Source organism: Carcharhinus amblyrhynchos, chromosome 27 (assembly GCF_965287045.1).
Source record: "Carcharhinus amblyrhynchos chromosome 27, sCarAmb.v2.hapA, whole genome shotgun sequence".
In the NCBI taxonomy this organism is placed as follows: domain Eukaryota; kingdom Metazoa; phylum Chordata; class Chondrichthyes; order Carcharhiniformes; family Carcharhinidae; genus Carcharhinus; species Carcharhinus amblyrhynchos.
Window position 1 is genome coordinate 5,044,209 of NC_137350.1, and position 22,503 is coordinate 5,066,711.

The 22,503-nt window shown below is 47.7% G+C and overlaps 1 protein-coding gene across 1 annotated transcript in view; it reads right to left on the bottom strand.

The window, feature by feature from the left end:
- Positions 1-22,503, bottom strand: part of LOC145359286 (1-phosphatidylinositol 4,5-bisphosphate phosphodiesterase delta-3-like) — a 132,725-nt gene that overhangs the window by 54,166 nt on the left and 56,056 nt on the right. Inside the window, exon 5 of the mRNA XM_080213834.1 lies at positions 14,187-14,412. Within this exon, the coding sequence (XP_080069960.1) occupies positions 14,187-14,412 (226 nt within the window). The remainder of the gene's footprint in view (positions 1-14,186; positions 14,413-22,503) is intronic.

Below are 22,503 nucleotides of genomic sequence, written 5' to 3' on the forward strand. Positions count from 1 at the left end.
CTGTGTTTACCCCAGTCAAACGCCGGCATCTCCACACAGTGGTGAAAGATCACAGGCCCAACAGGTTAACTCTGTTTTAATCTGTCTGACCTACTGAGTATTTCCAGCATTTTCCATGTTGACTTGCCCCAGGTTCAGGTCCTGAGTTTGAAAGGCTATCAAAGTACCACGGGCAGAAATTCACATACACAGGTCAGGGGAAACTAGCCTTAAAAATTAATCCAGAGACTAAGGGAATATTGGCACTTCTCTCAAGAACTGGTATACAAGGCTCGGAGCCTTAGCCCGATCCTGTCTGGAGTATTGCAATAAGGATCTCATCCATTTCCTTGGTCCCATACATAAATTCCCTCCTTTGTCCTTGAGTGGACCAACTCTTTCTCGAACTACTCTCTTGTTCCTAATATATGTATAAAATATTTTGGGCTTCTCCTTAATCCTGCCTGCCAAGGACAGTGTGTGACCCTTTTTGCCCTCCTAACTCCCTGTTTGAGTTCTTTTTCATTTCCCTATATTCTTCAAACGCTTCATCTGTTTTTAGTTGCCTAGACCTCATGCATGCATTGGTGTGGGTCTGGAGTCACATATAGACCAGACCAGGAAAGGATGCAGATTTCCTTCCCTAAAGGGCATTAGTGAACCAGGTGAGCTTTTTAAAAAAACAATTGTGATAACCTCCAGGACTTGTATGGGGGATCACTGATTGACCACCCTGTTGGACTCATTGAATATGAGCTAGGGACTGGAATTACCTTAGCATATGGAGCTCGTATACTGAATCCTTTATAAAGCAGGCCCCCGAGTGGGTCCGTTACTGCATTGTCCCAGTTGGGACCTGTTTGTGTTTCCCACTGGCTTGTGGTTTTTGCTTTACTTTGTTTTGTACAGTACAGCATTGTTCTTTTACAGCTGACCCCTGTAATTATTATAGCAATAGTGGATAATTAGACTTTTAATTCCAATTTAAAAAAAAAATGATTCGAATGTCATGGTGGGACTTAAACCCAGGTTGCCAGTACATTACCCTGGATCTCTGAGTTACTAGTTCAGTGACGTACCACAGTGCTACCACCTTCCCTGTGCAGCATGTGTATCATTGGCAAATCAGCTTGGTGTGTAAAGAACGGTTCTGTAAGTCTCACTTTCACAACATGGTTCTGATTCTTGTCCCTTCAGCTGGCAGTTTCAGGATGGCAAGGATCTTAAAATGGGATTGATGTGACATAAATCAGACTCCAGTTATTGATTCCGATCAGAACTGGTGGGAGGTAACACTGTTCAGGCTCCCAGAAGTCCCAGGGCGATGAGAGAGCACAGGACCAGTAAAGGTAATTATTGAGACAGCTATATCTTTCAGATGGATCTTAACTGCCTTCCCCCACATCCTCTGACACTGTTTCCCAGAAAAAAACCCCTCAACCTGTCTTGAAAATGACAGCTAACCCGTGTCGTCCGCAACCATTCCATGGCGCAAGTTCCAGAATTCATAGAAACATAGAAGATAGGAGCAGGGAGAGGCCATTCAGCCCCTCGAGCCTGCTCCACCATTCATTACGATCATGGCTAATCATCCAACTCAATAGCCAAATCCCGCTTTTTCCCCATAGCCTTTGATTCCATTTGCCCCAAGTGCTATATCCAGCTGCCTCTTGAATGCATTCAGTGCAGTTTGTTTGTTATCCTTGGGTCTGTGAATGATGTATGAGTGACACTATCCGGTACCCATCAGTGTTCAGTGTCCATCCCTTATCACTATCCAGTTTCCACCAATGTCCAATATCATCCCTCATCACTAAGCAGCACGGTGGCACAATGGTTAGCATCGCTGTGTCACAGTGCCAGGGAACTGGGTTCGATTCCTGGCTCAGGTCACTGTCTGCGTGGAGTCTGCATGTTCTCCCCGTGTCTGCGTGGGCTTCCTCCGGGTGCTCAGGTTTCCTCCCACGCTTCAAATATATGCAGACAAGGTTGACAGGAACTCCCCCTTGTGCCAGGGTGATTAGCAGGATATCGACAAGAGGCTACAGGGATAGGGCCTGGGTGGAATTGTGCTCAATGGACTGAATGGCCTCCTTCTGCACTGTACAGATTCTATGAACCATGTAGACTATCCAGTGTCTATCCCTCATCGCTGTCCAGTGTCCATCAATGTCCAGTGTCCAACACTATCCAGTGTCCACCTCCCCTGCCACCCCATTTAGGTTGGCCTGAAGATGTCCATAGTGGATGAGATAAGAGACAGGTTTCATTGGCTGCTATAGTTGTAGAGTTGCTCATATTCCAATTCATTCTTTTGGTACCACGGGACTACTTCCTGAGAAACTTTATCCCAACATGATCATAAGGAGAGGGATAAAGGAAAATTGTAGGTCTCACAAGCAAATATTAGTCCCCTTAATGAATTATTCCATTGTGAATAGATATGGGGCCCAGAATACTCCCCTCAGATATTGATTCACCTCCTTCACTTTACACATCATTCACCTTCTGACCATCTGCTCAATCCAATGATGCCCATGTTTTCTCCCTCTTCCTCCTTGCCATTGATCAAGCTGCTCCTTTATTTTCTATCAGCTCCTGGCATACACATCTCCAACCACCACCCTGTAATGACTACCACCAAAACTCATCTCCAATGTTCTAGTCAATCAATGCCCAAGCCAACTGAACTCAATGCAATCCGATCTAAATCAGCCCCAAAACTCAATACATTTCATTCCAACCCAACTTAATCCAACCCAAAATAAAAACACCCTATGATAGAAAGGATATTATTAAACTAAAGAAAGAGTGCAGAAGAGATTTACTAGGATGCTACCAGGACTCGATGGTTTGAGTTATAAGGAGAGGCTGCATAAACTGGGACTTTACTCTCTGGAGCGTAGAAGGCTGAGGGGTGATCTTATAGAGGTCTACAAAATAGTGAGGGGCATAGATCAGCTAGATAGTCAATATCTTTTTCCAAAGGTAGGGGAGTCTAAAATGAGAGATTGAGTAAACTTGGGGTTGTTCTCCCTAGAAAGACGGAGAATGAGGGGAGACCTAACAGAGGTGTACAAAATTATGAAGGGTACAGATAGGATGAACAGTGGGATGCTTTTTCCCAGGTCGGAGGTGACGACCACGAGGGGCCACAGGCTCAAGGTGAGAGGGGCGAGGTATAACTCAGATATCAGAGGGATGTATTTTACACAGAGGGTGGTGGGGGCCTGGAGTGCACTGCCAAGCAGGGTGGTGGAGGCAGACACACTGGGATCGTTTAAGACTTACCTGGATAGTCACATGAGCAGACTGGGACTGGAGGGATAGAAACGAATGGTCTAGTTGGACCAATGAGCGGCGCAGGCTTGGAGGGCTGAAGGGCCTGTTTCCTGCGCTGTACTGTTCTTTGTTCTTTGAGAGGGCGTAGGTTAAAGGTGAGAGGGGAGAGATAGAAAAGTGTCCAGTGGGGCAATTTTTTCACACAGGGGGTGGTGAATGTCTGGAACAAGCTGCCAGAGGTAGTAGTAGCGACGGGTACAATTTTAAAAGCAATTAGATAGTTAAACAGGGAGGATGGGTGTAGGCGGATATGGGCCAAATGTGGGCAATTGGGGCTAGCTTAGGGGTTTTAAAAAAAGGGTGGCATGGACAAGTTGGGCCAAAGGGCCTGTTTCCATACTGTAAACCTATGTAACGCTATGACTGTATGAGAAAATGCTGGGAAAAGCCAGTGGTTCCGGCAGCATCTGTGGAGAGAGGAACAGTTAATGCTTTGAATCTGCATGATTCTTATTGACGCGAAATGTCAACTCGGTTTCTCTCCACAGACGCTGAAAAAACTGCTGAGTTTTTCAAACAGTATTTGCTTGTACTGATGTTCGTGAAGGGTGTGATTATTGTACTTGGACAGTCTTTGAAAATACACCCTGGGTGTGAATGTATTTTCCCAAGCAAGATTATTGTGCAATATTACCGAAAATCTAAAGCTCGGAAACAGGCTATCAAACTCCACTGGGCTACAGTATATTGTCTAATAAACCTCCTCTTCACACCCTGCTGCCCGTATCTGTCTATTGCCACAGCTTTCACCTTGATCAGCCATCGTCAAATTGAATGATGGAACAGGCTCGATGGGCTGAATGGCCTACCCTGTCCCAATATGCCTATTCTCACAGAATAACATAAGAACATAAGAACATAAGAAATAGGAGCAGGAGTCGGCCATCTAGCCCTTCGAGCCTGCCCCGCCATTCAATAAGATCATGGCTGATCTGAAGTGGATCAGTTCCACTTTCCCGCTTTCTCCCCATAACCCTTAATTCCCTTGCCTATCAGAAACCTATCTACCCGTGACTTAAATATATTCAACGAGGTAGCCTCCACCACTTCAACGGGCAGAGAGTTCCAGAGACTCACCACCCTTTGAGTGAAGAAGTTCCTCCTCAACTCTGTTCTAAACTGCACCCCCCCTTATCTTGAGGCTGTGCCCTCTAGTCCTGCTGTCCTTTCTAAGCGGGAAGAATCTCTCTACCTCTACCCTATCCATCCCCTTCATTATCTTATACGTCTCTATAAGATCCCCCCTCATCCTTCTAAACTCCAACGAGTACAGACCCAGTCTATTGTCTCTCTCTTCATAGGCCAACCCCCTCATCTCTGGTATCAGCCTAGTGAACCTCCTCTGCACTCCCTCCAAGGCCAAAATATCCTTGCGCAAGTGCGGCGACCAAAACTGCACACAGTACTCCAGCTGCGGCCTCACCAGTGCCCTGTACAGTTGCAGCAAGGAATGTTTTCTAAGTCTGGTCAAGTACAGTGATCACACCCTCAATCAACGTCACGTCTGTTTGCACCCGCCTTTCTGATGAAGGGTCATCAGCCTCAAACATTAGGCTTGAGTTTTGCCGTCAGATGGGGGTAGCTGGAGTTGGAAAATTTCCTGGTTCAACCTGCCTGCCGAGGGAAAAAGTGCCCTGAAGAGGGTTCGGTTTTCATTCCGGAGTGGTGGGCTCTTGGGGGTAGAGGGCATAGGTGCTGGAATCAGACCCCCTGACCCTGGGAACAGTTCAGAGGGCGAGGTGAGGAAACAAGGCTTTTCATCCTGTCTCAGGCCTGGCATGAAGAACCAGCCCTGACCCACTCACTATGAAGCTTGGGCTGCTGTGGTGGGCACAAGGCTGTGCGGGAGGAGACATTTGAGAGCTGTCATGTGAGTACGATCTGTAAGTAGTGGCCAACAGGTCATTATTGCTGCGAGACTTGACCCATCACGGGACTTCCGTGTGGACTGTGCAGTTGTCCTATTGCACACATGTAAGGAGGAACCACACCATCACTGTTGGCAAAGTTTCCCCACACCCAGCGCTGTAGTTGGCTGTATCTTAGCAGTTGCAGAAGTTGTCCACACTCTGAACTTAGGATGTGAATATTAGGCCTCATTAGCTTCTCTGGGCCCCTCCTGCTGATCCTTAGTCCTGCCATATACCTATTCAGCTCGCCCATCCCCAAGACACCCAAAGGTGCCTCACTCATAACCCTTATTGCAGCACTGTGTCAATGCAGGCATGCCTGATGTCCAAGGGAGCAGGCCACAGGCTCCTGAAAACTCCCAAACACGCTGTGCCCTTTTGGAGCACTCACATCAAAGGATTTAATGTATGCACTGCTCCCCCTAACCAGGCCCCCTTCCCCACACCCCCCCGACCTCGTACGCCTCCGCCATCCAATCCCTAACCATGCGCCCTCTCCACGACTAACCCTTACACTCCTCCTATCTAATCCCTCCCACACACCCCCTCCACCATCACCCCTTACTCCCCTGTCATCCAACCACATCACTCTCTGTTCAGCTCAATATTCAGGTTCCAGCTTGTGATCACAGCTTGTGAACAGCACAGCACAGAGAGAAATGTTATTCATCTAATGTTCAAGGGGGCAGTGTTGCCAATGTCCGGGGGGCGGGGCATTGTTGCCAATGTCCAGGGGGGCAGTGTTGCCCATGTCCGGGGGGGGGGCAGTGTTGCCAATGTCCGGGGGGTGGCAGTGTTGCCAACGTCCGGGGGGGGGCAGTGTTGCCAACGTCCGGGGGGGGGGCAGTGTTGCCAACGTCCGGGGGGGGCAGTGTTGCCAACGTCCGGGGGGGGGCAGTGTTGCCAACGTCCGGGGGGGGGGGGGGGGGGCAGTGTTGCCAACGTCCGGGGGGGGGGGGCAGTGTTGCCAACGTCCGGGGGGGGGCAGTGTTGCCAACGTCCGGGGGGGGGGGGGGGGGCAGTGTTGCCAACGTCCGGGGGGGGGGGGGGGGGCAGTGTTGCCAACGTCCGGGGGGGGGGGGGGGGCAGTGTTGCCAACGTCCGGGGGGGGGCAGTGTTGCCAACGTCCGGGGGGGGGGGCAGTGTTGCCAACGTCTGGGGGGGGGGCAGTGTTGCCAACGTCCGGGGGGGGGGCAGTGTTGCCAACGTCCGGGGGGGGGGGGGCAGTGTTGCCAACGTCTGGGGGGGGCAGTGTTGCCAACGTCCGGGGGGGGGGGCAGTGTTGCCAACGTCCGGGGGGGGGGCAGTGTTGCCAACGTCCGGGGGGGGCAGTGTTGCCAACGTCCGGGGGGGGGGGGGCAGTGTTGCCAACGTCCGGGGGGGGGCAGTGTTGCCAATGTCCGGGGGGGGGGCAGTGTTGCCAACGTCCTGGGGGGGGGGGGGGCAGTGTTGCCAATGTCCGGGGGGGGGGGGCAGTGTTGCCAACGTCCTGGGGGGGGGGGCAGTGTTGCCAACGTCCGGGGGGGGGCAGTGTTGCCAACGTCCGGGGGGGGGCAGTGTTGCCAACGTCCTGGGGGGGGGGGGGCAGTGTTGCCAACGTCCGGGGGGGGGCAGTGTTGCCAACGTCTGGGGGGGGGGGGGCAGTGTTGCCAACGTCCGGGGGGGGGGGGCAGTGTTGCCAACGTCCTGGGGGGGGGGGGGGCAGTGTTGCCAACGTCCTGGGGGGGGGGGGGCAGTGTTGCCAATGTCCAGGGGGGGCAGTGTTGCCAATGTCCAGGGGGCAGTGTCACCAATACCCGGGGTGGCGCAATGACATCAATGTCCGGGGGACAGTGTCACTGATGTCTGGGGGGGGTGGCGCAATGTCACCAATGTCCAGGGGGGCAGTGTCACCGATGTCCAGGGGGGGACACAATGTCACCAATGTCCAGGGGGGCAGTGTCACTGATGTCCAGGGGGGCGGGGGGGGGGGGCGCAATGTCACCTATGTCCGGGGTGGGGGGGGGGTGCGATGCCAGCAATGTCCAGTGGGGGGCTGTGTCACTGATGTTCAGGGGCACGGTATCCAGGTATGACAGGGACATGGAGACCGGAGGGATACACTTTATGCCACAGCCAGAAAAGATCTCTCCAACCATAATCTAAAGAATATGGATAGAGCCGTGAAGAAGGTTTATACTGTGTTGGCGTTTATTAACAGGGGGTTTGAGTTTAAAGAGCCATGGGGTTATGCTGCAACTATACCGGACCTTGGTGAGACCACATTTGGAATATTGTGTTCCAATCTGGGCACCTCGCTATAGGAAGGATGTGGAAGCATTGGAGAGAGTGCAGAGGAGATTTACCAGGAATGCTGCCTGGTTTGGAGGGGAGGTCTTATGAGGAAAGGTTGAGGGAGCTGGGGCTTTTCTCTTTAGAGCGGAGGAGGATGAGAGGCGACTTAATAGAGGTTTATAAGATGATGAGGGGGATAAATAGAGTGGACGTGCAGAGACTATTTCCTTGGGTGGATGTAGCTGTTACTAGGGGGTATAACTATGAGGTTCATGGTGGGAGATATAGGAGGGATGTTTGAGGTAGATTCTTCACTCAGAGAGTGGTTGGGGTGTGGAATGCACTGCCTGCTGTGATAGTGGAGTTGGACACTCCGGGCACTTTCAAGCGGGCATTGGATAGGCACATGGAGCACTCCAGAATGACAGGGAGTGGGATAGCTTGATCATGGGATTGGACATAGCTCAGCACAACATTAAGAACATAAGAAATAGGAGCAGGAGTAGGCCATCTAGCCCTTCGAGCCTGCCCCGCCATTCAATAAGATCATGGCTGATCTGTCGTGGCTCAGTTCCACATTCCCGCCCTCTCCCCATAACCCTTAATCCCCTCTCATTGAGGGCCGACGGGCCTGTACTGTGCTGTAATGTTCTATATTCTATGTAATGTGGCAGGGTATCGCAGCTGTGTGAGCACAACTGTTCAGTGTCCTTGATCTTGCATCCAGAAACTGCTGAATTAGTGAGTTGTTGGCTGCAGTCTGTTGCAAAGCTGAGTTTATAAAGGTGTAAAGAAAAATGCTAGAAGCTTCAAAACATTCCACCTTTAAAAGCTGGTTTGGTTTCAGTATTTGAAGATTTAGAATACAAAGTACACACAGAGTCCCAGCCTCTTCTGGGAGGTCTTTCTCTTTGGGGGGGGATTCAGCATTACGTCTTAAAGGGGAACAACCTCCACATCGTAACAAGTCTCTGTGATGAGTGACACATCAGCTGGGACACAGGCAGTATGTAACCCCCTTCGAATGAAAAGACAACGGCACTGGTGTGGATCCAAGCATTAACGTGCTGGCACCTGACTGCCCAGTGTGACCCATCACCAAATGGGTGATGCCAGATGTTTACACTAAATATCATCAGTTCTGTCCCAATCAGATCCCTTCACCAATCGCCCAGGTTATCTCTCGGGAATCAGGAGGAGCGGCTGCCACATCTCAATCACATTCCACCAACACAAATCCCAACACTACGGAGGGATGCAGTGCACGCCTAGAGTCATGGAGGAACCACACCAGAGGGAAAGAGTAGTGTCAACACTCAGACATCTGTGCACTGTCTCTCTCGCAGGGAGGGCAGTTATGTTGATGTTTCACTAGGCATTGAGGTTGGGCCTCAGGAGTCAGCTTAAGGGCAGAGTATTTAGATCAGTAGACGTGTAGACATCTTCCCCGAGGCGATGCAAGATCCCATATTTTGAGTCCATTGTTGCGATGAGCTTGAACTCACCTGGGAGTCTCAACTGCGCTGGCTCCAACTATGAAAGACTGGCCAATCACGTGGAGATTCACACGGAGTAGATGCAGGAACAATGTGATGCCAAACTCAGTAACCTGACCAATCCATTCAGAGTGTGAACGCTGGTCTCCACGTCCACAAGAAACTGTAGAATAACGGCAGGGTGTTCACACCGGTGCCACTTGCTGGAATGACAGAGAGCTGTAGCCCAGCAGCTAACCCCTTCCAACCTTCCAGTACACCAACCGGGGACTGAGGAGAAGGATGAGGATTCTGGGGACTATTCTACACGCACACCGCCCACAGCGTCCCAGCTACTCCACCATATTCCGGCTTCTATATCTGTCCCTGCGCCTTTGCAGGATCCACAATCTGAGATAGCTCTCCAACAGATCCCTGCATAAAGAGGTTAGGCACCACGTTCCTCAGTGCCTTACAGAGAGGTGAGCAGCCTGCCTCCACCTCCTTTGAGCTTACAAAGGGGTGCACTAAGTAGAGTGTTTTAGAGTGCAGGGCACCATGAAAACTCAATTATTGATGGATTCACAGAGGTGTAATGTCTCTCCTCTACATGCTGCCCGTGGGAAGTTGCTCTGCCCATTTCCTCAGTCTTCCTTCCTGTGATAATTGCAATTTTTGTACGCTGGGGAAGTCTGATTCTGATACGAGCCTGTGCCTGAAAATCAGAGTCACAGACCCTCCCAGAGAACGTGCAAACCCCACACGGGCAGTGGCCCCGAGGCCAGAATCGAACCTGGGTCCCTGGCACTGTGAGGCAGCAGTGCTAACCACTGTGCCACCGTGATGCCCCAAAAATGCTGGAAACGCTGATGGACATTTGAACCCGGGTCCCGTGTGCCATCCTTTAGCTTTGGTAGAACCTTCCCTAATCTGCAAAAATCCAGCCCATTAACTCCGCTTCTCTCAACACAGATGCTGCACATCTGCTGAGTATTTCCGGTACTTTCTGTTTTTATTCTGTCTATTCCTTTCTCCCTTGTATATAAATCAAATCTACCCTTAAATGCACTGACAATCTCTGTACTTGAGCATTGCACGTTGTCATCATTCTCTGGGTAAAGGTTTTCCTTTTTAACCCAGTAATGTTTTTGGCTATCTTTCTGCGAACTAATCCACTCGCTACGATTTCTCTGCTCTTTAATCTCTCTTGTACTTATCTCTATCTGTCACGTTGCCCAATCCACTCCTTGTTGCTGCAATTTTCCATGGCTGTTGGGATTTCTGTGTTAAGTCTTTCCACTCAAACTTAATCATCAGCTTGTGTTTTTTTTCAATTGAGTGAATCATTTGTAGATGTTCTGCCTGCCAATGTTCCCTCTGCTTGCCTGGCTACTTTTCATGATGAGTGTTTTTGCCAAGAAGGAACCAGCTGAATGTGAGACGTGACTCTGAGCTTTCTCTCCCTCTCTATGAGAATTCTCAGTGCCCAACAGGGCAATGCATTGTAGGATTTGAACACCAGGAATCGCTGCAAAGGAGGAACCTGACACTTGACCTTGGATAAGGAAGCCAGGCACACAGTGTTGTTGCAGTTACATTCTCAGCGCTTGGCTTCCTTTATTGCTGCAAACTCAAGCCATTCGAGTCGACACTGAGCACAATTGCACACAGGCTTTATCCTCTACCCCTGCTAATTCCCCTGACACTACGGGGCAATTTAACACGGCCAATCAACCCAACTCGCCCATTTCTGGAGTGTGGGAGGAAACCGGAGCACCCGGAGGAAACCCACGCAGGCACGGAGAGAATGTGCAAACCCCACACACACAGTGACCCGAGCCAGGAATCGAACCTGGGTCCCTGGGGCTGTGCTGCCCCAAAACATTACATCCAGCGAACAGTCAAAGCTGGAATTGTCTAATCCATAGGCAGAAGCATTAACCATTGGGGCACCGATGGAAACTTGTGAAGTTCCTCGGGACGCGAGGCTGTGGGACACTGAATGGAGCAGGAGGCAAAATATCAGCTGCCGAATGGTGGATAAAAGTTAGTTATTAAATTGGTAGATTTCAGATGGATTGTGCAATGGCAAGCAGTGCAGTCTCCATTTAATATACTAGCATATCAAGCATAACCATTAAAACACAACTTCATCAGATGGAGGTCTATCTGTGGGATTAAACATGCAGGAAATGAGAAACACGTGTGTTCAGATTCAGGACTGCATATCAGTCATGTACAGAGGATAAGATGGCTTCCCTGGAGGATCTGGACTGAATAGGAACTGCTTTGCTTGCAAGAGGAACTTTGTTTAACCACAGGGGAGGGGACATCAGATTAGGGAAAGGCAAAGGGACATTCCTCATTGAGGAGGGGGGGGAGATGGTAGTCCAAGGAAGCTTGTGGGGGACAGAGGGAGGAAACGGGATGATACAGGGAAGGGCAATGTTGAAATCCTGAGAGCTCAGGGTAAGAGAGAGAAGGAGTAGGGTGATCGAGGGAGTGTTGAGGGCGATCGAGGGAGGGTCGAGGCTGACAGATAGCAGTTCCATGCCTGATGATGACGAGGGGGATGTGGTTGGTCAAGGGTGAGGGGAGATGGGTGGAGATGGGTGGAGACTCATTGCCCTGCAGGTCAGAAAGTGTAGGTGCCACACACACACACACGCACACACACAGACACACACACAGACACACACACACAGACACACACACACACACAGACACACTAGACCCTAATATCCTCACCACTCAGGACTTCAGATATCAGAGGGATGTATTTTACACAGAGGGTGGTGGGGGCCTGGAATGCGCTGCCAAGCAGGGTGGTGGAGGCGGACACACTGGGATCGTTTAAGACTTATCTGGATAGTCACATGAGCAGACTGGGAGTAGAGGGATACAGAAGAATGGACTAGTTGGGCCAATGAGCGGCGCAGGCTTGGAGGGCCGAAGGGCCTGTTTCCTGTGCTGTACTGTTCTTTGACTTGGCCTCTCCCAACTGGCATCAGTTGCTCATCTCGTGTGCCCTCCCTCCCCAGTAATTTCAGAATTATTGAATGCAAAGCCCCCTACAGCAGTCTTATAAACTGACTGGGTACTCATTCCTAACTTTCTGAGAATTTGAATTACTTGGCAATGAATGTATAAAACGGGTAATTATACAAAGGAAAATATTTGGGTATATACTGCCCTCTTTAATTGAGATTGACGTAGAATCAGGAATTGAATGGTACCCAATTATACTTTGCGTTTCATTTATCCATTCATGGGATGTGGACGTAGCTGGCTAGATATTTATTCTCCAGAAGGTGGTGATGAACTACCTTCTTGAACTGCTACATTCCCTGAGATGTAGGTACACCTCCAGTGTTGTTAGGGTCGGAGCTCCAGGATTTTGACCCAGTGACAATGAAGGAACGATGATCTATTTCCAAGTTGTGTGACTTGGAGAACATCAGGTGCTGGTGTTCCCATGTACCTGCTGCTCTTGTTCCTCTACCACCTAGAAGGACAAAGACAGCAAATACCTGGGAACACCAGCACCAACAACACATACTCAAAATCAGAGCTCTTTGTAAAGCTTAGAACGGTAATTATATGTAACCTTATGCAGGTAAAGTAGGTAATAAGGAAGGCAAATGGAATCTTGGCATTTATTGCTAAGGGGCTAGAATATAAAAGTATTGAAGCAACTGTACAAAGCATTAGTGAGACCACATGTGGAGTATTGTGTACAGTTTTGATCCCCTTACTTGAGGAAGGATGTAGTTGCTTGGAGGCAGATCAGAGGAGGTTCACTGCATTGATCCCAGAGATGAGGGGGTTATCTTATGAAGAGAAATTGGGCAGTTTAGGTCTATACTCTCTGGAGCTTAGAAGAATTAGCGGAGATCTAATTGTAGTGTAGAAAATGATAAGGGGGATTGACAAAGTAGATACGGAGAGGATGTTTCCTCTTGTGGGCAATCTAGAATGAGAGGTCATAGTTTCAGATAAGAGGTAGCAGATTTAAATCAGAGATAAAGAGAAACTACATCTCATGGAGTTCACTGCCCCCCCCGAGTGCGGTGATGCTGGGACATTGAGTAAATTTAAGAAGGAGATGGAGAGATTTTTAATCAGTCAGGGTTTGAAGGGCGATGGTGAATGGGCAGGAAAGTGGAGTTGAGGCTGAGATGGGATCAGCCATGAGCATATTAAATGACGGAGCAGGTTTGAGGGGCTGAATGGCCCACTCCTGCTCCTGGTTCTTATGGTTTTTATGAACAAGAAATAAACAGGAGTTGTATTGATCTCTTTAACCCAATAGGAAAAGAAACTATCACATGGAAAATCGCAATGATTTATAATTGACGGGTTAATTCTTATTTTGAGTGTTATATTCAGATAATGTACAAACATATGGATTGCTACCTAGAGTGGCTGAGAGAAAAGCAGAACAGGCAAATATATTGGATTTAATCTCAAGTAAGGGGATCAAAACTGTACACAATACTCCACGTGTGGTCCGATCAACTTTGCTCAAAACTGGGATGTGTCTAACCACACACTAATCTTAAGGGAGTCACACTGGACTCAAAACATTAACTCTGTTTCTCTTTTCACAGACGCTGCCAGATCTGCAGAGTATTTCCGGCACTTTCTGCTATATTTTAAGCATAGTCCTCTAAGTAAACCTGATTGCTCAATCATCTCTGCTCAATTAATATTTTCATTCAATATTAAAGAACCTTTTAAGCAGTGAATCATGAATTGATTCTGTAATGCCTTGTAAGACATTCCCAGTAAAAGACATCTAAATACGTCTTAGTGGAGCTTGCAATATTGCTGTCAACATAAAATCCACCAGTTTTTGATTAAACAATAAGTAGAAATGTTAAAACCCTCAGTCTGATTCTGTTAGTCAATGCTAACATCAAACAGTGAACCATGCTACAGATAAGACCACACATCTGACCCATTATTCTCCCTATCCCAGTTCCGGGGTACAGGCATCACACAAGACAACATCTGCATCAGTAACTCGCCAGCTCAGTCATTCACTCCCCTCTGTCCTTTCTGTCTCTAATATCAAATTAAGAATATTTAACATCAAACTTTTATTGATTCTCACGGTCAGTATATCTCTGAAAATAACTCAGAGCATTACTATTAACAAGTGTGAGCCCGCTGTACGCAACGGAAAGGTGAAGCTTTGCCCTACCTGTTTCGTTCAGTTCATATTTGTGTATAATCAACACCACATTTTCATCCGTGGCGATTTCATTCTGTTCCTTTAAGAAATTCTTCATCTCACTGACAGTCAGGATCTGGTCTTCTCCTGAGTAATAGTTAAAAATCTCCTCCAGTTCTGGCCGCTGCATCAGAAACTTGCAGAACTCCTCAATCTCATGCTCTTCCAACTTGTTTGTTTTGGATTTGTCACATTGCTTAAGGAGATAACAGAGAAGAGGCAGGTTTATTCAGGACAGCGCAGCACGCTGGCACAGTGGGACAAGTTATATCCAGATGTCTCGCTGTTTCTTCCTTCATGATAGATTCAAGCATTTTCCCTACTACAGAAATTAAGCCTATAGTTACCTGCCTTTTGTCTATGTCCTTTTTTAAACAGAGGCATCACATTTGCTGTTTTCCAATCTGCAGGAACCACCCCAGAGTCCAGTGAATTTTGGTAAATTATCACTAGGTGCATTTGCTGTCACTTTTAGTGCCCTGGGATGCATTCCATTAGGACCAGGAGACTTGTCTACCTTTAGCCCCATTAACTAGGCTAGAGGGCACAGCCTCAAGATAAGGGGGGGCTTGTTTAGATCAGAGTTAAGGAGGAACTTCTTCACTCAAAGGGTGGTGAGTCTCTGGAATTCTCTGCCCGTTGAAGTGGTGGAGGCTACCTTGCTGAATATATTTAAGTCACGGGTAGATAGGTTTCTGGTAGACAAGGGAATTAAGGGTTATGGGGAGAAAGCGGGAAAGTGGAACTGATCCACTTCAGATCAGCCATAATCTTATTGAATGGCGGGGCAGGCTCGAAGGGCTAGATGGCCTACTCCTGCTCCTATTTCTTATGTTCTTAACTTGCCCAACACTACCTCTTTCGTGATAATGATGGTTTCTAGGTCCTCACCTGCCTTCCTGTCATCAATTTTTAGCATGGTATTTGTGTCTTCCACTGTGAAGATTGACACAAAATACCCGTTCAATGCCTCAGCCATTTTCTCATTTCCAGTTATTACATCCACCTTCTCTTCCTCTAAAGGCCCAATGTTTACTTTCGCCACTCCTTTTTGTTTTATATATTTGTAGAAACTTTTGCTATCTGTTTTTATATTCTGAGCTAGTTTACTCTCATAATCCATCTTGCTTTTCTTTATAGCTTTTTTTGTGGCTTTCTGCTGACCTTTAAAAATTTCCCAATTCCCACTAATCTTTGCCACTTTGTATGCATTTTCTTTCAATGTGATACCCTCCTTTATTTCCTTAGATATCCATGGTATTATCTCTTTTTTTAGAGTCCTTCCTTATCACTGGTATATACTTTTACTGAGTACTGTGCAAGATCGTTTTGAAAGTTCTCCACTGGTCTTCAATTGTCCCACCATAAATCTTTTGCTCCTAGTCAATGGGGAGCCTGCCTGTCAGAGAATCCCCACCCTCAGCTCTGTTGCACCCCCCCCCCCGCACCCACCTTACCCTCAACTCAATCATCCTCCCCACCCTCAGCTCTATCGCCCACCGCCCCTGCCCACCTTACCCTCAACTCAATCATCCCCCCTATCCTCAGTTCTATTATCCCTGGCCTAAAATCCATTCAATCCCCCCTCCCACCTCCCCCCCACACCCCCCCCCCCCCCCCCTCCCAACATATTATAACAGTGGCAATGTACCAAATGGCCATGGATTTTCAAGGTCAATATCTTTTGTAAACATCAACATTTCCCCATGCTTTGTACAGAATGATCTATTTTGTTTGAACTTTGGCACAGATTTGTAGGTGAACTACTTCTAACAGTGAGTTTCATCAAAAGAAAATTTGGCAAAACTCAGGAAGGTGACAGCAGCAAAATCCCAATGAAATGAAAGTGCTTGTGTCCCGTGGGTCTTCCATCCTAGCCGTGGATAATGAATTGAATAAAATGTGACACCCGGCTTGTCCTTCTCTCCTTGAGAAAAACACAAAGCTGCAATGGGCAATGTAAAATCGCAGTCAGGAGGCTTTTTAATGGCCTTAATTGGGCCTTTAATTGTCAACAAGTGTAGTTCTGACTCCTACATGTGCCCGCTAATGTTACATGCATATACAATGACATTGGCGTGCATGCAAATCTTTTGCAAATTATTTTAAATTCTAGTTTTAAAACTAGAAATCCCTCTAGTTCTTGTTCCTTTTAAGAGTGGGAACAATTTCTCCCTATCTACTCAGTCCTGCTGCCTCACGATTTTGAACATCTCTATCAAATCTCCTCTTAGCCTTCTTCTCTCCAAGGAGAACAATCCCAACCTCTCCGATCTATCCTCATAACTGAAATTTCTCATTCCTGGAACCGTTCTTGTAAACCTCTACTGCACTCTCTCCAATGTGTTCACATCTTTCCTATAGAGTGGCACCCAGGGCTACAGACAATATTCCAGATGATGTTCAACTAGTGTCGTGTATAAATTCAACATAACCTCCTTGCTCTTGAACTTTATGCTCCTATTAATAAAGCCCAGGATCTATATGCTTTATTAACTCCTTTCTCCATCTGTTCTGCCTTCAATGATATATACACCTATCTGCTCAGCTCCCTCTGCTCCTGCACCCCTGTAGAGGTGTATCCTTTGTTTAATATCGTGTCTCTCCATGTTCTTCCGACCAAAATGCATCACCTTAAACCTCTCCACATTGAACCTTATTTGCCACCTTGTTGCTGCCCTTTTGAGGTTTTACACTGTCCTCCTAAAGAAACAATGATGTGCTCCAAAGCCAACTGAAAAGGGGAGGAATATTTATTGACTTGCCAAGTCAAGACTTGTGCTGTTCAGGCAATCTCACTGAGGGGCAGCCTCCTTAGGGCATGAGGAATAGTTCACTGGCCTGAGGCTTTTGGTCTGCCAGAAACTAGAAAGGGATCTCAAGATTATGGGCCTGGTTTCAGAGACACCAGGGCCACCATGACTGTGACCACCTGGTTTCGGCAGGGATACCAGGACCACTCCCCCTTTTAAATTTATACTTGACGCTGGAGTCATAGAGTCAACGAGGTTTACAGCACTGAAACAGACCCTTTGGCCCAACTTGTCCATGCCACCTTTTTCTTTAAACCCCTAAGCTAATCCCAATTGCCCATATTTGGCCGATATCCCTCTATACTCATCCATGTAACTATCTAAATGCTTTTTAAAAGACAAAATTGTACCCGCCTCTACTACAACCTCTGGCAGTTTGTTCTCGACGCGTTGTATGAAAAAATTCCCCTCTGGACACTTTTGTATCTCTCCCCTGTCACCATAAACCTATGCCCTCTAGTTTTAGTCTTGGCCTTTATAGCGAGGGGGATAGAATATAAAAGCAGGGAGGTCTTGCTGCAACTGTACAGGGCACTGGTGAGGCCGCAGCTGGAGTACTGTGTGCAGTTTTGGTCCCCTTATTTGCGAAAGGATATATTGGCCTTGGAGGGAGCGCAGAGAAGGTTCACCAGGCTGATACCGGAGATGAGGGGGTTAGCTTATGAAGAGAGATCGAATAGACTGGGTCTGTACTCGTTAGAGTTTAGAAGACTGAGGGGGGATCTTATAGAGACTTACAAGATAATGAAGGGGATGGATAGGGTAGAGGTAGAGACATTCTTCCCGCTTAGAAAGGATAGCAGGACTAGAGGGCACAGTCTCAAAATAAGGGGGGGACAGTTTAAATCGGAGTTGAGGAGGAACTTCTTCACTCAAAGGGTGGTGAATCTCTGGAATTCTCTGCCCATTGAAGTGATGGAGGCTACCTCGCTGAATATATTTAAGATAGATTTCTGATAGGGGAATTAAGGGTTATGGGGAGAAAGCGGGAAAGTGGAACTGATCCACTTCAGATCAGCCATAATCTTATTGAATGGCGGGGCAGGCTCGAAGGGCTAGATGGCCTACTCCTGCTCCTATTCCTTATGTTCTTAGACTCCTCTACCTTTGGGAAAAGATATTGGCTATCTAGCTGATCTGTGCCCTTCATTATTTTATAGACCTCTATAAGATCACCCCTCAGCCTCCTACGCTCCAGAGAGAAAAGTCCCAGTCTCCAGGAAGTGAACATTAATCTTCAGGACGGTTATGTCAGTAACCGTCAGAAAAAGATTGCATCAGCTACAAAATATGGAGTGCTTTTAAGTTCTCATTGTTTATTCATTTGAAGTTGATTGGATTGCAGAGGTGGAGAAAGATCAGGAGAGGCGAGGGGAGAAATATCTAAAGTGGAAACTTCCGGGGATATACTAATGCAGAGATGGCAATTGTCAATATTCAAATAAGCCCATTACATCTCAGAAAGTCCATGAAAAATAGGTCTGTGCTGTTCAAACAGCGTAGAGGCTGAAACCAAAACAGAAAATGCAGGGAAATCTGGCAACATCTGTGAGGAGAGAAAAGAGCTGACGTTTCGAGTCCAGATGACCCTTTGTCAAAGCTAAAGGGCACAGAAAGTGGGAGATATTTATTCTGCAGGGGAAGGGAATGAAAGACGAGTCATAGCCACAAAAACCAGGGGGAAAGGCTGCTAATGGCAGCCCATAGAGAGAATAGAAGGTGTGAAGGCCAAACAGCAGAGAAGCTGAAATCAGAGGGTAAACTGTGACAGATAAAGATGTGGGGGGAAGTGGGGGGATGGTTAGGAGAGATAAAATTGAGAAAAAGGGGGAAAAGGGAAGCAAAGGGGGAGAAAAGGTAAGAAAAGGGGGGAGCTTTATTGATTGAAGGGGTGGGTTTGGGTCATGTAGAGGACCTTGTTACAAAGAAATGTATACTTTTTTTTAATATCTATCTGTGTTGTTTTTTAACACAGTGACGTTTTATCCTTCTCTCCAATCTGGCACTCAGTAACTATCCTCACTCCAGGTTACCTCAACTGCTCTGTGGTTAAAAGGAACCTGGAAGGAAAGAACACGGGACTGACAGAATTATTCCCTCCGCTGTGCAAAAAACTATGGGCAGGATGGTGAGATTTGAAGCTATTTACCTGAAATCTCATTGGCTAAGGCTGGGCAGGGTTATGACGTGTGGGCTGCTGCAGAATGCGGGCTCATGCCAAAGACAACTCGCATTCCTGCTGTTTCTCCAAATGCCTGAAATACTGCCAGAGAACAAACCAACAGCAGAGCTTCCCGATAGCTTTCCCTGTTAGTATTCCTCCTTGTTAGGGTGTTGCTGGAGGGTGGCGGGGGACAGTGAAAGGGGTATGTGTTTTTACCACATTAGTATCCTCTGTTGGGCCAGTTGAGTAAGTTCCTTACACACCTCTGCCCCGGTGGTGAAAACAATCTTTAACAGGCAAGAGCTCAGCTTTACCAATCCTCATAGAACATAGAACATAGAACATAACAGCGCAGAACAGGCCCTTCGGCCCACGATGTTGCGCCGACCAGCTTTTTTAAAAAAAAAACAACAACACTAACCCACTAATCTAAACCAATCCCATTTCGTCCATAAACCTATCCACAGATCTCTTAAACGCCCCCAAACTAGGCTCATTTACAACTGCAGCTGGCAGGGCATTCCAGTCCCTCACCACCTTCTGGGTAAAGAACCTACCCCTGACATCAGTCCTATATCTACCCCCCCTTAATTTAAAGTCGTGCCCCCTCGTGCTAGCTTTCTCCATCCTAGGAAAAAGGCTATCACTATCTACCCTGTCTAAACCTCTAATCATCTTATATGTTTCAATAAGGTCCCCTCTTAGCCGCCTTCTTTCCAGCGAAAACAACCCCAAATCTCTCAGTCTCTCCTCATAGGATCTCCCCTCCATACCAGGCAACATCCTGGTAAACCTCCTCTGCACCCTTTCCAAAGCCTCCACATCCTTCCTGTAATGTGGGGCCAGAACTGCACACAATACTCCAAGTGCGGCCGCACCAGAGTTGTGTACAGTTGCATCATGACGCTGCGACTCCTAAATTCAATCCCCCTACCAATAAACGCCAAGACACCGTATGCCTTCTTAACAACCTTATCTACTTGATTCCCAACTTTCAGGGACCTATGTACACATACACCTAGATCCCTCTGCTCCTCCACACTATTCAAAGTCCTCCCGTTAGCCCCATACTCAACACATCTGTTATTCCTACCGAAATGAATTACCTCACACTTCTCCACATTAAACTCCATCCGCCACCTAGCGGCCCAGCTCTGCAACCTTTCTAAGTCACCCTGCAAACTATGACACCCTTCCTCACAATCTACCACACCTCCGACTTTGGTGTCATCAGCAAACTTACTAATCCACCCAACTATACCCTCATCCAGATCATTAATAAAAATTACAAACAGCAGTGGCCCCAAAACAGATCCCTGAGGCACACCACTCGTAACCGAACTCCATGACGAATATTTACCATCAACCACCACCCTCTGTCTCCTATCTGCTAGCCAATTCCTGATCCAATTACCTAGATCACCCCCAATCCCATACATCTGCATTTTCTGCAGAAGCCTACCATGGTGAACCTTATCAAACGCCTTACTAAAATCCATATACACCACGTCAACTGCCTTACCCCTATCCACCTCTTTGGTCACTTTCTCAAAGAACTCGATAAGGTTAGTAAGGCACGACCTACCCGCTACAAAACCATGCTGACTGTCTCTAATCAATTCATTACTCTCCAAATAACTATAAATCCTGTCTCTAATAATCCTTTCCAAAACCTTACCCACCACAGAAGTAAGACTCACCGGTCTATAATTCCCAGGGAAGTCTCTTCTCCCCTTCTTAAACAATGGGACAACATTTGCTGTCCTCCAATCTTCCGGTACTATACCAGAGACCAACGACGACCTAAAGATCAGAGCCAGAGGCTCTGCAATCACCTCTCTTGCCTCCCAGAGAATCCTAGGGTAAATCCCATCCGGACCAGGTCACTTATCTATTTTCAAACCCTCTAAAATATCCAGCACATCCCCCATATCAACTGCAATACTATCTATTTTACACCCCTGCACCCCAGTGTCCTCCTCAGCTACATTCATGTCCCCTTGCGTGAACACCGAAGAGAAATATTGGTTCAACGCCTCTCCAATCTCCTCCGGTTCCACACACAACTTCCCTCTACTGTCTGTAACTGGCCCTAATCTTGCCACTGGCCCTAATCTTGCCTCGGTGTGTTTAGAATCATAGAACCCTACAGTGCAGAAAGAGGCCCTTCAGCCCATCGAGTCTGCTCCGAACACAATCCCACCCAGGCCCCTACCCCCATATTTTATACCCACTAATCCCTCTAACCTACACATCCCTGGACACTAAGGGCAATTTTACCATGGCCAATCAACCTAACCCGCACATCTTTGGACTGTGGGAGGAAACCGGAGCACCCGGAGGAAACCCACGCAGACACGAGGAGAATGCGCAAACTCCACACAGACAGTGACCCGCGCCGGGAATCGAACCCAGGTCCCTGGAGCTATGAAGCAGCAGTGCTAACCCACTGTGCTACCGTGTTACTACGGGTGGGCTGTTGTTATATTCTTTCCTCTGCAGCTGATCCTGATTCCCACTGAATCCACCCCATGCCGCTGAGGAATCCTTGGCAGGGTGCGCTGTCTGCAGGACTGGAAGATCCCACTAGCGGGAAGGTCAGGAAAATCCCACCCAAGGTCCAATATAACTTCTTCATTCCAAAGAAGGATCACACGGACTCACGGAAAATAGGAACAGGAGGCGGCCGTTCTGCCCTTCGAGCCTACTCTGCTATTCATTATGATTGGGGCTGATCACCCAACTGAGTAAGCCATTCCCGTTTCCCCCCCATGTCCTTTGATCTCCTTTGCCCTACTTCTAACTGCTTCTTCAGAACAAACAATGTTTTTGCCTCAACTGCAGTGAATTCCACAGGCTTCCCACTCTCTGGGTGAAGAAATATCTCCTTGTCTCAATTCTAGTCTATCCTGTATCCTCAGACAGAGAGCCCTGGCTCTGGGAACATTATTTCTCTCGCTATGGAGGCTGCCAGACCTGCTGAGTTTATCCAGCATTCTCTGTTTTTATTCCAGATGTTGTAGCATCTGCAATATTTTGCTTTTAAAGTATCTTGTAAGGTGACTGGATGGTCCTGATGTGATGGAAGGTGCTGCGTTCTGGGCACTGATGGGTCACTGTTGCTGTTCCACTGCTAAGCAGCAGTGTTTCAGTGGGACCCCGAGGCACAGACCAGTCTGAGACAGCTCCGGGGGATATCTCACTTTGCATCTCATCCATCAGGTTTGAAGATGTGATATTTCAAATAATCTGAACTTAATTGGAACCAGACCGAAAATTGGAACTAGTGCTAGACTGGCAAGATTTATAT